Genomic DNA, 16,081 nt, shown 5'->3' on the forward strand with positions numbered 1-16,081 from the left:
TTTAAAACTTCAGGTCCACTCGCAGGACCTGGTTCCATTGGTCACAGTCTCATGCCAGTTCTTGGATTGGATGAGAGAGGCCCCTTCCCATGTCAAGTTGGTCATTTTATATCATTTTCAGTTCTTTGTCAGGAAGTCTCTGGAACTAGGACAAACTAGAATACGCGATTTTCTCCAAGAATGAGACTTCTTCAGACTTGTTACCTACCCCCCTGCCCTGGTGATTTTAATTCCTGCAAGACCCTGCAACTCCCTCACTGGGCTAGAACACTATTACTAGCCCATAAAGCTACATATGACATTTATAAAGCTGATAAAGTGATCTTTGAATATTCCATGCTTCTACAGCTCATTTCACAGGTTGACAGTTCCTGATAGTTCATTCATGCTTATAGGACTTCTCTTACTGCACTGCTTTCCTAATTTTAAGAAAGAAATTAAACCCTTCACACCAGCAGGTAACAATACAAGGTGAGAAGGGAAACCGAGTCACATTTTTTCAATAAAAATAAATCAGCAGTTTCCCAAATGGGAGCTGTGTTTTGAACATATTACGGACTATATAATGCTAAGTACTCTGAAAAATCAGGTCCTATGTGTGTCAGATTGGATACCCAAAATTAGTGGATACTTTTGACTTTATTGTCTGTGTTTTAGTTCCCTATCTGCAAAATGGGGATAATGATGCTCCCTCATCTCACAGGGGTGTTATGAAAAAAGACAGTACCCTTTGTGAAGCACTCAGATATGATAGTGATGCGTGCCATAGAAGAACCCATGCGGAAATTAATAATTCTGTCTTCATAACAGAGTTTGAATAATGTTTGGTAAATAAGGCCTGAGGCCACACACTGAACAACAAGGAGAAAATAAAATATTGAATAGCTGCTCAATAAATTAGCACTGTCCAGTCTGTGCACTGAATGGAGAAGGAAAAAATAACATGGAATCATGTAATTAAAGACTGTATCATAATGCATACACACAATGGGGCCAAATTAAGATTGCACAGGCCATTCTCATTCTGCATTTCCTAACTTTTGAGTAAATGACTGTGCAAACTTAATAATGTTATTTTAGCATAGTGTGTGTGTGCGGGGGGCACAAGATTCTGCATATCCTAGTCTTTTCCTCTAGCAAGGAAATCTCAGTCCAGGTGAATTTTATGTGCACGGTAAGAAGGTCCTGTGAGGATAGATCAGGGATTGGCAACCCTTGGCATGCGGCCCACCAGGGTAAACCCCCTGGCGGGCCGAGCTGGTTTGTTTACCTGCTTGGTCTGCAGCTTCGGCCGATCGCAGCTCCCACTGGCCGTGGTTCACCGCTCCAGGCCAATGGGGGCTGCGGGAAGACAGTGTGGTTGCCACCACTTCCTGCAGCCCCAATTGGCCTGGAGCGCCGAACCGTGGCCAGTGGGAGCCGCAAACGGCAGAACCTGCGGACACGGCAGGTAAACAAACCGGCCTGGCCCACCAGGGGCTTACGCTGGTGGGCCGTGTGCCAAAGGTTGCCGATCCCTAAGGTAGATAATTCTTATAGAACTCCAAAGGAAAAAAATCACTATGGCCTTATGACTAATGAGATGATGACAGTCCTAAAGACACAGAGAAGGGAAAAGAAAATCCTTTACATAAGGAGCAGAATGGTATTCACCACCCCTACCCCAATTTTTAGTCTGCCTCGTAGACCTGGGGGAAAAAAACCAATCCTTTTGGCGTTACAATGTGCTCCGTTTCTCTAGTGTGTGAACATGCATGCTTATGTTTGCACACTGCTGTCCTGCATTGTACAGAATTAGATCTACCCACCTGTTCATCGATTCATCACTGTTTTGCCCACCAATGGCTGGCCTGGAAAAAGGCTATGCGCACTATTGCTACAACAGCAAACAACTAACAGAGTTTCCTCTTTGACTCAAGTGGCAGCAAGCCTCTCTGGAAACAAGGGTGAGAGTTCTTCTGAAGATATGTGTATGCAGTTAACTGACGACAGTACCACTTCTGTGTGTGTATTCAGTTAAGAACAGAAATGTAAGGACAAAGAATAAACAAGAAGCTATGTTCTGATCTCTCAGCAATGCAGCTCATGCTGCATCCATCATTAAATTCATTTTTATGGTCTATGTATTAAGCACCTATAAAACCAGAATGGAATGATGAATATTATTAACTAACCGTGACATTTCATGTCTTGTCTAATAATCTTATCTATCTGGAATAAGTTTGGTTTCACAGAACTTAATTTTCCACTTCAGCAGTGCTGTACAAGACTTTCAATACAACTACCTAAGATTCATTGCAGTCAGTGGTATCTTGCTATCTGGTTCAAATGATCACAGACAACTCCCCTAAAATATATTTTCTGAGGCCCACTGTGTAATCTTCCATCTCTATAGTTACAAATGAAGAAGAAAACCATATTCATGAATAACTTCAAAGGAGAGAAGAAATAAATACATTAAATGGGGGCAACAGAATTTATTATACAGTAGATAAATCCCATTGCACGACTTACCCAATACCCCACCAATTAGGGTAGGACATGTGGTCCACTATGTTGTAGAATCTATTGTAATAGAGCGTACAGGCCATTAAGGCTTGCGAGAGGAACCCTTCTGAGCCCGCACTACACCTTGACACATTTGCATTTAAAAAAACCTGAGAGACAGGAGATGAAGCACAATGTGGCCTTAGTGGACCAGAGAATCCATCTCATTTAATTTAGGTCTATAAATCTCTTCATTTTATAAATAAAAAGTGGAGTTTTACCCAATAAATCTTGATGATATTAAAGTAGCCTTCAGAAGATATTTAGGCATGTATTTCACACTGCATATTGGAAGTATCATGCACGTGTGATGTAAATCCTTACAAACTTCTTTGAACTATAGTCCTTGCACATGTATTGCCTCTGCTTTTAGAAATGAAATCTCAGCTGACTGGCCATACTATATCATCATCAAATTCCACTTTAAAATTGAAACTATTTTTTAATCATCTGAGTGTAAAATGCAGCAAACTATCAGCCAAACCAATTTTTCATCACCTAGTGTACAATAAACCAATTTTATGGCCAAGCCAAAATAAATAACTGATTGACATCAATGAAAGTTTTGCCCAAGGGAGTACTGCTTAGGTTGCATAGTATTGCAACAATTCTCTATAGTACCTTCCCATAGCTAACTGAATTATCTGTTATTAAGCTAGTAGAACTCACCTAATTCTTCCTACCTGTGAAAAGCTTTGTAATTTTATTTTAAATGAGACAGACTATAGAATTTAATAAACTTGAAAAGCAATACCCAAGTTTGGGAATGGTTACTGCCTGAATAAGCAATATTTATGGTTGACTTTTCCTTAATAAAATTCCTGTAACAACATGTCAGGGAATACTGAGTGACTGGAAACAGTTTATTAAATGTAATTTAAAATTCTGATTAGCCACCAAGGTTAATCCTGTTTTGGTGGTTGTAATTGTTAATCTTATTAACTAACTGTTGTGGCACCCTGGAGAAAAATAAAGTTATAATTAAGACAGCCATTTCAAAGCAACTCCTTTGTTACTCCAGACTCAGTCCCAGAATTATAGTGCACAAGTACACTACTAAATATGATCAGTCAGCAACTATTACTTCTAAAGAACTAGAACATACCTATATGCCTATGCAATGGAGTAAGGGGAGATAAATTGTCCCTTTACTCTCTTGAATGGTCTGCTTGTGCCATAAGCTGCAGTGCACAACGGGAAGCAGGATTTCTAGAGCTGCTATTTCATCTCCAGACCATACAGGTAGTCAGGAGAGATCGGGGGCCAAGAACAGGCAGAGTCTTGGCTCCATGCCTTCTCAATGTGCCAGACAACACAGCTATGCCAGCAAACCAGATGACATTCTGGGGTAAATATAGGCCTGGCACCCCAGCAATTTAGTTCCTCCCCAGAGCAGGATGCTCTGAATCACACACTGCTTCTCAAGCTGTTCCTGGGGCAATGCAACTATGAGATGCTCTTTAAATGGGGCAGATTGTAAGGTGGCGGGATAGCCCATGACAATTAACTCTAGACAGAATTTAACTGAACACTGATATAAGCATACCAGGTTAATTATTTTATTATGCCAAAAAACATGGCAAAGATTTATATATCTGGCTATACGTACAAATGACTGCCATAAAGACAATGCCCTCTCATGGACAAGCAACTTAACTGTGCTTACGCCCGATGATAATACTTACGCTGTGATTGATTATACTTACCCAAAGGGTCAGCTTTCCCATTCACGTCTGGAATGGTGAACACTCCCACGACTTTATGGCCCTCTTTCTGCAGGTGTCTATAGACTTCTTGACCAAAAATACTCTGACCTATCAGGGCTAGCTTTAGCTTACGTTGATAAGCCTGTCAACAAGAGTTAAAGCAAACTACATTTTAGGATGCAGAAGAGATATGTTGCTACATGTAATTCTGTCTTACTCTTTCTTAGCCAATGTTAGTTTTGATTTTTAAAGCAATAGTGTCTTTCTGTCCCAACAATATAATGGAATAAAATAAATGATCCATTTTTCCACCTTGTTCATATAATCTACAATTTAGTAAGACCATACTTCTTTGCATACAAATATCACTTGGTATTGTTACTGCCTCCTTTATTATTTCATCAGCAGAAGTCTCTGCATGTACATGCACTGCTTGTTACAAAAAGGCGTAACAAAATCTGCAGTCATTATTCCTACCTATGATCGACAAACCATGAAATCTTATATTTGAAACAGACTCTTAGCAAAATCTAGCCATTCCTGCCACAAGTTTCTAGAATATGCCCTTTAACTTCTAATTTTTTCATCTATTATTCTTGCAGGAAAATTAAAATGTTTTCTAAGAATGACAAATGTCAATAGACTTGACACTATGTTCAATGTCACATTAGTTCAAGGCACTCAAGGCATCTGTGGCTGAGCCCAGTTCCAAAGTTCTTCCCTCACATAACAGGAGATTTTTGTAGTACTGTCCACTCAACTCCTACTTCTTGTTCAGCCAATCGATAAGACAAACAAGTTTGTTTACATTTACATTGCTGCCTGCCTCTTATTTACAATGTGATCTGAAAGTGAGAACAGGTGTTCACATAGCACTGTTGTAGCCAGTGCTGCAAGGTATTTACACGCCATATATGCTAAACATTCGTATGCCCCTTCATGCTTCGACTTATACGTTCTAAAGTTTTATACCGATTTGTTTTTGAGCGCAGTTATGTAAAAAATAATAATTCTACATTTGTAAGTTGCACTTTCATGATAAAAGAAAAGGAGTACTTGTGGCATCTTAGAGACTAACCAATTTATTTGAGCATAAGCTTTCGTGAGCTGCAGCTCACTTCATCCGATTAAGTGAGCTGTAGCTCACGAAAGCTTATGCTCAAATAAATTGGTTAGTCTCTAAGGTGCCACAAGTACTCCTTTTCTTTTTGTGAATACAGATTAACACGGCTGTTACTCTGAAACTTTTCACAATAAAGAAATTGCACTACAGTACTTGTATGAGGTGAACTGAAAAGCAGTATTTCTTTTGTTTATCTTTTTACAGTGCAAATGTTTGTAATCAAAGCTAATAATATGAAGTGAGCACTGTACACTTCGTATTCTGTATTGTAATTGAAATCAGTATTTGAAAACTGATAGAAAACATTCAAAATATTTATAATAAATTTAAATTGACATTCTATTATTAACAGTGTGATTAATCACAATTATTTTTTTAAATCTTGACAGCCCTAAAAACAAGCAAACGAAAGTACATGTTTGTCGCAATCCTTCAGAGAGTGGGAAATAGTTTTGTCCTAGCAGCTGCAGCAGGAGTATTTTTAGGACTCTGCTCTCTTTATATGTGCCATTTGAAAGTCAGGTGCAACTCCTGCTTCTTTCCCTGAAGGAACATCTCTAGGTTCTAGCTTCTCTCCTACCAGGGGATGCTGCCTCTTCATTAGGGAAGCTGGGACACAAGGGTACCACAACCAGTAGGGCCACCTGAGGTCCCAGAGGATTTGAACAGCCCATATGAATGTCTTACAAATCCTGTATGCATTAGCAAACATTCAGGTACCAAAAAAGATATAATACTTTGAAATAAACCAACAAACCATTTTGTGATGAAGAGCCAGTTGCAGTACTTTTTGCAAATGACATGAAATGATCTATTTTAAATCGTATTTCAGCTACACAGTTAGCTCCAGAAAGAGGTCTTAAAAATTGGTAGGATGTTCATGAATACAGGAAATGTTCATGAATTAGGAAAATTACTGTAGCACTATTTCGGGCCATAATATTCTCTTGGATGTGTGCATGCAACTTGCAGTGAAAACAACAGGAAATGAGTTTGGCCAAGGGTAAAATTTGTCTCATAGGTCGCAACAGTAAATAAAAATCCCCCTGTATTATAGTATCAGACAGCACTGGTGCAGCTGCAGCAGTGCTAAGTTGCCAGTGTGGATGGGAGTAGTAAAAATGTGAGTCTTGTCTACGTGGGTGTGTACACGGTTGCTACCTCCAGTACAGTTGTACTATTGGTGCTAACAGCTATAATAGGCAACACTATCTTGTCTTAGACAGACATTAACTTGTCTTAGTGTAGACAAGGCTTTCTTGTTTTAAATTACAACATGCACACATTATCCCTTGAAATTTTTATATCCTGACAATGCAAAATGGACACAGATAAGTCTTCCTACCAGTGCTTCATCACCTCAGCTTCCGCTTTTCAGAAGCACAGTCTCAGTCATAAAAATCTCAGATTGGCTTTTTCTAACCATTTAAACGTTTATGAATTCTCCAGGCAAGTTCAAGAAGTGTTCACCTGCTGTGCTACTGAAAGTATCCGGTACAGTATGAAATCCACTGATTTCTATGTAATGTTAATTGACAATGGCAGCACCGTAGATGTGATGGAAAAAACATTAGAGAAAGTCCTCCTGATGCAAGTTACTTGTTCTACATTTGTTCTCTTGTTAACTGTCACTCAATAGCACCTCAAGTGCACAGAAGTAGTGGTCTTTTAGACTTGTATTTTTCTTTTTCAGTTTATTCCCCACTAAATAAGAACTACCAGCAAATGAAGGTAACAAAAAGTCCACAAAGATCATTATCATCCACAAATCATGACCAATTAAGTACCATCAGAAGAGTTAAACTCTTCCTTTCCTGAAAACAAAAAGTAAGATTTTAGGGAAGTATGAGAGGCATACCTGAAAGGCCAAATTTCTGAAGAGACCTTAACAGAAGCTAAAACTCTGCATGTATTTTTCTGTGTCCAAGTTTTTACATTTGCCAGCTTCTGCATTTAGGAGTCTGAGACTACAAAAACTCTGGATTCAGAGAGCAAACTGCAGCTGGGCTGGCTAACTTCCAGAATTGCCTAATTGCCTGTATGACTGCCCTTTATGCTTGGAAATTCACATTGTTTTGCATTCTTGAAAACTCACACAAGAAAAACTGCACCAGCAATTTTAAGTCAGTAAGTATGATCAAAGTCTAAGTAAACGGGGCTTGAAAAATATTTTAGAAATACCACACTCATCTCAAAATATTAATTCAGAAGAGCAGTTTTGTTTCCACAGGTCAAGTTTTTAACAATATATATTCTATAATCATAAACTTATATCTCTACTCACTAATAATGTATATATACATAAATCTGATTCTTATGTTACATGGAGCTGCACACAAATTACAATTCCAGATCACGAGCTGCTGTAAATCAATGTGTAGCTCCACTTCAGTCAATGGAGCCACATTATGTCAGCTCATGCTAGCTGAGGATCTGGCCCAAAATTGTTACTGAGCACAGATTTCTCTATGTTTAGCAGAGTTCTGAGCCAGGAAGTGGTTAGGGATAAACAGAGGACGCAATCTTTAAAGGAGCAGAGAATAAATATAAAGTGGTAGAACTAGTAAAATAAGAACACAGACTGTTCACACACGCATGCATCGTACACACAGACACAGTTACGTTCCTGCATTCTGTTGAACAAGAAGATTAACCTGACAACAAGCCAACTACATCATATCGCATACGTAGCAAGTTGATTGACTGAAAATGATTTTCCCAGCATGAGGGACATACAACTTCTCTATGACCAGCTATTCTTGAATAATTTCTCCCTTGAATTGGCACAAACATACTTTCCATTAACATTCAGTATGGATAATGCAATCCTGTATTGTATTGTCACATATATTTGTAGCTAGTAGAAAGTAGGAGCCAAATCACAAGTCCTCCATGCATAGAACTCCTATTGTGTTCAGTGGAGTCCCATACAAGAAGGGGATTGCAGGATCAGGCCACAAATCCCTTTCTTTACTTCTGGTTGCTTCCTTTTGTCCTATTTAAAAGTATCAATTAAGTGGCACAGCTGAGGATCTTACTGCAAACCTGTGTCTTGCTCTAGAATTGGAAGATCTTCTTCCAAGATCTTTAGGCTTTAAACTAGTTTCACCGGGGGAAGGAGACCAAAGCCCTGAGGTAAGTGGGCAAGCGGGACACTGGGAGGAAGCACAGGCAGGAACATCTGTGAGGGGAGGGCTCCTACCTCATACTGAGAATGAGGAGCGATCAGCAGGTTATCTCAAGTGCCTATATACAAATGCACAAAGCCTTGGAAACAAGCAGGGAGAACTGGAGGTCCTGGTGATGTCAAGGAATTATGACGTGATTGGAATAACAGAGACTTAGTGGGATAACTCACATGACTGGAGTACTGTCATGGATGGTTATAAACTGTTCAGGAAGGACAGACAGGGCAGAAAAGGTGGGGGAGTAGCACTGTATGTAAGGGAGCAGTATGACTGCTCAGAGCTCCTGTATGAAACTGCAGAAAAACCTGAGTGTCTCTGGATTAAGTTTAGAAGTGTGAGCAACAAGAGTGATGTTGTGGTGGGAGTCTGCTATAGACCACCGGACCAGGGGGATGAGGCTTTCTTCCGGCAACTCGTAGAAGCTACTAGATCGCACGCCCTGGTTCTCATGGGAGACTTTAATCATCCTGATATCTGCTGGGAGAGCACTACAGCGGTGCATAGACATTCCAGGAAGTTTTTGGAAAATGTAGGGGACAATTTCCTGGTGCAAGTGCTGGAGGAGCCAACTAGGGGGGAGCTTTTCTTGACCTGCTGCTTGCAAACCGGGAAGAATTAGTAGCGGAAGCAAAAGTGGATGGGAACCTGGGAGGCAGTGACCATGAATTGGTCGAGTTCAGGATCCTGACACAGGGAAGAAAGGTAAGCAGCAGAATACGTACCCTGGACTTCAGAAAAGCAGACTTCGACTCCCTCAGGGAACTGATGGGTAGGATCCCCTGGGGGAATAACATGAGGGGGAAAAGAGTCCAGGAGAGCTGGCTGTATTTCAAGGAATCCCTATTGAGGTTACAGGGACAAACCATCCCGATGTGTCGAAAGAATAGTAAATATGGCAGGCGACCAGCTTGGCTTAACGGTGAAATCCTTGCGGATCTTAAACATAAAAAAGAAGCTTACAAGTAGTGGAAGATTGGATAAATGACCAGGGAAGAGTATAAAAATATTGCTCGGGCATGTAGGAATGAAATCAGGAGGGCCAAATCACACCTGGAGCTGCAGCTAGCAAGAGATGTTAAGAGTAACAAGAAGGGTTTCTTCAGGTATGTTGGCAACAAGAAGAAAGCCAAGGAAAGTGTTGGCCCCTTACTGAATGAGGGAGGCAACCTAGTGACAGAGGATGTGGAAAAAGCTAATGTACTCAATGCTTTTTTTGCCTCTGTCTTCACGAACAAGGTCAGCTCCCAGACTGCTGCGCTGGGCAACACAGCATGGGGAGTAGGTGGCCAGCCCTCTGTGTAGAAAGAGGTGGTTAGGGACTATTTAGAAAAGCTGGACGTGCACAAGTCCATGGGGCCGGATGCGTTGCAGCCGAGAGTGCTAAAGGAATTGGCGGCTGTGATTGCAGAGCCATTGGCCATTATCTTTGAAAACTCATGGCGAATGAGGGAAGTCCCAGATGACTGGAAAAAGGCTAATGTAGTGCCAATCTTTAAAAAAGGGAAGAAGGAGGATCCTGGGAATTATAGGCCAGTCAGCCTCACCTCAGTCCCCAGAAAAATCATGGAGCGGGTCCTCAAGGAATCTATCCTGAAGCACTTACACGAGAGGAAAGTGATCAGGAACAGTCAGCATGGATTCACCAAGTGAAGGTCATGCCTGACTAATCTAATCGCCTTCTGTGATGAGATTACTGGTTCTGTGGATGAAGGGAAAGCAGTGGATGTACTGTTTCTTGACTTTAGCAAAGCTTTTGACATGGTCTCCCACAGTATTCTTGTCAGCAAGTTAAAGAAGTATGGGCTGGATGAATGCACTATAAGGTGGGTAGAAAGTTGGCTAGATTGTCAGGCTCAACAGGGAATGATCAATAGCTCCATGTCTAGTTGGCAGCCGGTATCAAGTGGAGTGCCCCAAGGGTCGGTCCTGGGGCCAGTTTTGTTCAATATCTTCATAAATGATCTGGAGGATGGTGTGGATTGCACTCTCAGCAAATTTGCGGATGATACTAAACTAGGAGGAGTGGTAGATACGGTGGCAGGTAGGGATAGGATTCAGAGGGACATAGACAAATTGGAGGATTGGGCCAAAAGAAATCTGATGAGGTTCAACAAGGATAAGTGCAGGGTCCTGCACTTAGGACGGAAGAATCCCATGCACCGCTACAGACTAGGGACCGAATGGCCAGGCAGCAGTTCTGCGGAAAAGGACCTAGGGGTGACAGTGGACGAGAAGCTGGATATGAGTCAACAGTGTGCCCTTGTTGCCAAGAAGGCCAATGGCATTTTGGGATGTATAAGTAGGGGCATAGCCAGCAGATCGACGGACGTGATCGTTCCCTTCTATTCAACATTGGTGAGGCCTCAGCTGGAGTACTGTGTCCAGTTTTGGGCCCCACACTACAAGAAGGATAGTGGATAAATTGGAGAGAGTCCAGCGAAGGGCAACAAAAATGATTAGGAGTCTGGAACACATGACTTATGAGGAGAGGCTGAGGGAACTGGGATTGTTTAGTCTGCAGAAGAGAAGAATGAGGGGGGATTTGATAGCTGTTTTCAACTACCTGAGAGGTGGTTCCAAAGAGGATGGTTCCAGACTATTCTCAGTGGTAGAAGATGACAGGACAAGGAGTAATGGTCTCAAGTTGCAGTGGGGGAGGTTTAGGTTGGATATTAGGAAAAACTTTTTCACTGGGAGGGTGGTGAAACACTGGAATGCGTTACCTAGGGAGGTGGTAGAATCTCCTTCCTTAGAAGTTTTTAAGGTCAGGCTTGACAAAGCCCTGGCTGGGATGATTTAATTGGGGATTGGTCCTGCTTTGAGCAGGGGGTTGGACTAGATGACCTCCTGAGGTCCCTTCCAACCCTGATATTCTATGATTCCAAAACTGTTTACACAACTTGATAGTCTTTTGAGAGTGGAAATTCCTTGCAACAAAATGATACAGAGACATGGTAGAACTGCATAAAAGTGCAAATTCTGTAAAATTATGGGGGAATGTAGGACAGCCTGGTAGTTACTTCTTCACTGAAACGCCACCTCCGGGATGGACTGCTAAAAAGGATAGATCCCATAGTCTAGTTCCCAAACAGGAGCTCACTAAATGCCATCAAATCATGCAGGTGGCATATGGTGATATATTAATAAGAGCAATCCTCATATACATTACTGATAATGGACTTGTGATTGCTTTGGACATATGTATTGATACTATGGAGGCAATGTTGAGCTTCCCTTGTAACCACCTTGCTGACAATGAGCACACAAAATTATCAGATGCACTGCTTCTCATGGGAAGGTTAGTGATTATTTATTATTGGTGGAGACTTCTTCCCTTCTTCTTTTTTGGAGTTATCCGAACAGGCCTGGAAAATAGTGGAGCTCAAACTGATGACAGAGAGATGGCTCAATTTTACAAGGTATAGAGGCCCTTTTATTTTTCCTGCATGGGAACTCTAGAAGAATTTTGTTAACTTGGAGAATATCCATGGTATTACAAAGTTGTGTAAGCAGAGGATCAGGGATCCGGAAAGTGTCTGAGCATTCTTATTTAATTTTCATTTGTTGAACTTGGTTTTGCTTTCTTTTTTTCTTCCTTATGGTATTATTTTGCTTGTATTATAACAAGGATCAAAATACTCATGGGAAGATCTCAAAAATCACTCTCATTTTACTTGGATACGATGCTCCCTAGATAGCTGCAGAGAACAAGATCGGTATAGGGCATATAACCTGAAAACTAGTTTGTACAGGTGATGTACAAAGATAGGCACCCAAATCCACAGTTGGACATCTAAATAAAAGTGGCCTCCTTTTAAGAGATCTGTTGAGCATCCACAGATTCCACTGGCTTCAGAGGAAGTTGTGGATGCGGTGGTAAACCCAGGACAAACAGCTACAAAAGGGGGGTAGTAATTAATCCCAGGGGATTAAAAGGCCCCTCCCTATCCACTGAGGAGAGAGAACCACAATGTTCAGCTGGAAAAGGGGCTGTAGGGAACCAATTAGGTTCAGCTGACTCCAACTACTTGGGACCTTTTTAAACCCTCCCCTGGGTGGTAGGAGCTAGAGAGTGAGGAGAGCTGGGAAGCTACCAGTAGGCTGTTTGCAGCAAGACACCAGACCTTCCCAGTAGGGAGGCTGCACTCACTCCCCAGAAGGGAAGGAAAGGAAAATAAGCACAAGGCACCAGAGTAGCAGTCATGTTAGTCTGTATCCGCAAAAAGAAAAGGAGTACTTGTGGCACCTTGGAGACTAACAAATTTATTTGAGCATAAGCTTTCGTGAGCTACAGCTCACTTCATCGGATGCATATGATGAAGTGAGCTGTAGCTCACGAAAGCTTATGCTCAAATAAATTTGTTAGTCTCTAAGGTACCACAAGTACTCCTTTTTCTTTTTGCAAGCACAAGGGACTGACTGAGCAGAGGAGAAGCAGGACCCTGTGCCACCTATAAGGATTTGCCTTGCCCCACACCTGAGTCTCCAAGGCTAAAAAGGACTGAACCTACTAAGGCAAACAAGGTATTCTGTCACAATGTTTAACATTTCTGAAAATCAGTCCTCTTTTATTTAGATGCCTAAATATAGATGTAGCTGTCTAATTTTTTAGGTGCATTTTGGAAATATTGGCCACAATATCCATTGCTTTTATGGTATTAATTTGCCTAAAATAAAATTACTAGAGTTTATTTTAATGGCTGTTTACATGACACTCAACATTTACTCCATTCTGATTCTTCTTCTTCTCTCATTCACCTCCTGCAACATAAAAGAATACACAAGCACTGCATATATTAATAGTCTTACAAGTCTCAACAAAAGCAAATCACTAAAAAGGGAAAATGTGTTCATGCTACAGTTTCTCCTTGTGAAGAGAAAAGTTAGCGTTGCAAAGGGAATTCATTTCATTGTTATAAATAACAAATACTTCTGGAATTGCTAATGGTGTGTGCATCTCTAACAAGTTTCACTGGTAATGCTTTCAGTTCAATTTCCCTACAGATTAATTTTCAATAGCTCCCATTCTGGTTACATTATTATATTCATTCTCTGCAAGAATTTAGAGACACTGTTATTGATAAGAGAAATTTTTTAATGCTATGTCTCTTTAAAAACAATGTAAAATGCTTCTCAAAGGAGACATTAACATGGTAACTTTAATTCTACATAGTGTCAGGACTCATGCACGAAAGCCTTGCTCCTCTGAATGAAAACCAATAGCACTGCCTCTCCCCATCCATATCTCTGTATGCAACGTGTCAGTCATCCATTCACATTGCTGATGCAATTCCAAAGAGCTTGGCTAAAGTCTCTTACTGTAAAAACCCTTCAAAGCAGATTCCCCAGGCAAACAGTCATCCTCACCCTTGGCCATGCTGTCAGATATGAAACGCAGAGCAGTCTTCAGGGATGAAAAACCATTCCCAAACTGCATTCCGCCGCATCCATGAATCTTAACCAGAGTGCCCGAAGCATCTTGTCTACTTTACATCATATTTTAAGGGGCATGTATTTACCCGGCCATAAAGAGCAGCATGAATCGTTATCAGTCTCCCTGCAGAGCTATGCAGTTTAATCTAACACCAGACAGACAAATATCCGTCTTGCATTAATTCTTTACAGCCAGAGTGTAAGAACTGATGTTCACAAACCGACACGCCTCCAAGGCCAGCATTTGGAGCAGGAGCTGAAGGTTTACTTCTCAATAAGAAATAGCCATGCCTGTTCCCAGTTTGACTACAGTAGTGGGAACAGGCCTGGCTAGATCTTTAGCTTCTTTCGCAGCAATTACAGTCTCAGAGCACCGCTGACCTTCCCCTGCCCAGATTCCCATGAGAACATGACTGCCAGTTCATATTCTTGCAAAGCAAAGATGTTACAAAAGCATCATCGATTTTCTCTCCCAGACTCCTGCGATACACAGCATGGTATCAGAGAATATACCGAGATCCACCATAGTCAGGCAAAGCAAGATGCTCCTATTTTGGTAAACAAGTCAAATATCCCCTGAAGGGACCTCTGACTGTTCAGTGCCAAAATTCATGTGAGAAAATCTCGACCTATTTTTATCCTTTCCTTGCAGGGGTATTATCCAAGCACCGCTGACTTGTCCTCCGCTCCCGCCCCCCATTCCTGGGCTATTGCGGCTCCTCAGACAAATATGGAAAACAAATATGCTCATCGTTTTGCAATCAAAAGCAACATATTTGCCAAGTCCCACTGAGCCTGCCCTGACCCCCTGACAACCCCATTGCTCATTCCTGAGCTACGGCCTCCTGCAAAGCTCGTTCCTGAGGGGAACCCATCCTCACACACTCACTGTGGCCGTGGTGGAGAATTTCCTCAAAAGCTGATGGGCTTTCCACAGCATTTTTGCAGGCTCTGTGGTGCCAGCGGCTCAGAGGTCCGAGGCTTTGCTGCTGCAGCAGCGCGAGGGCGAAGGCAACACCTGTGCCCCGCTCCCGGGGTCCCAGCTGAGGCAGAGGAGGAGGCGGCCCAAGCGGGGAGGTTTGTCTGACGCAACCCGAGCTGGGTGCTGGTGGCCGCGAGCCAGGCAGGCGCGCACACAGGGCGGCAGCAGCAGCAGCTTCGCCAGCGGCCGCCTGCGCGCGCGCGCTCCTCCACGCTGCCTGCCCGGGGTGAGGCCGGGCTGCGGCGCAGGCTCCCGCCCGGTTCGCTGCCAGCTGACTGGGCGCGGAGGACGCCTCCTCTCCTACTGCACCTGCCCCGGCGTGCGCGGGAAAGCGGGTTGTGTCCTTCTTTGCGCTGGGAATACAAAGCCGCCCGGGGTGGAAAGAGCCGAACTGAGTGGGGAGTTCAAGCAAGAGCAAAGTCCCAACTTGCGCTCTGGGGAGATCAGGCTGGGAGGCGGGAGCTATTTCCCTAGTCCAAGAGGAGGGGTTTTTACTTCTCCCTGGCTGGTGCCAGGTTTCAGAGGAGCAGCCCTGTTAGTCGGTATTCGCAAAAAAGAACAGGAGGACTTGTGGCACCTGAGAGACTGACCAATTTATTAGAGCAGGAGCTTTCGTGGGCTACAGGCCACTTCATCGGATGCATAGACTGGAAGGTATAGTAAGCTATAGCTGTATATACACATGCAGATAAGTTGGAAGTTACCATACAAACTGTTTCAGAGTAGCAGCCGTCCTTTTCTTCATACAGTGAGCAGCCAATTAGTTAAGATGAGCTATTATCAGCAAGAGAAAAAAACTTCTGTAGTGATGTAACCCTTCTGCCCGTCAGAGTTGGCAGCAACAAGGCTCCCCCCTACTTAACACAACGCTCAGTGATTTCAGCTCTTAGTCAGTTCAGCTCTTTGGTGAATTCAGTTTATAGCACGGGAATCTCAGTGCCGGTGCACTGTCAGCACAAAGTGAGCTCAGCAGCCTGTAACTAGACTCCTAATGGCATCAAAATTAGCTCTGATATTCCACAGTGGAGAGAGGAGGAAGTGCCATTAGCATGTAAGGCCCTCACCAAGGGGCCCATGCCACCAAATATTAATACTTGTCCCC

General features: G+C 42.5%; 1 protein-coding gene across 3 annotated transcripts in view; it reads right to left on the minus strand.

Annotated features, from left to right (window-relative positions):
• Positions 1 to 15,364, minus strand: part of ALDH1L2 (aldehyde dehydrogenase 1 family member L2) — a 68,217-nt gene extending 52,853 nt beyond the window's left edge. The window contains exons 1-2 of one of the 3 annotated variants that reach the window (XM_073323901.1): positions 14,887 to 15,364; positions 4,254 to 4,395 (exon numbers count right to left, since the gene is read on the minus strand). In XM_073323901.1, coding sequence (XP_073180002.1) covers positions 4,254 to 4,395; positions 14,887 to 14,937 — 193 coding nt within the window. In that variant the 5' untranslated portion in view covers positions 14,938 to 15,364. The remainder of the gene's footprint in view (positions 1 to 4,253; positions 4,396 to 14,886) is intronic. The other 2 variants (XM_073323883.1, XM_073323891.1) reach the window with 2 other exon arrangements.
• Between the last annotated feature and the right edge of the window lie 717 nt (positions 15,365 to 16,081).

Source organism: Lepidochelys kempii, chromosome 1 (genome assembly GCF_965140265.1).
Source record: "Lepidochelys kempii isolate rLepKem1 chromosome 1, rLepKem1.hap2, whole genome shotgun sequence".
Lineage (NCBI taxonomy): Eukaryota > Metazoa > Chordata > Testudines > Cheloniidae > Lepidochelys > Lepidochelys kempii.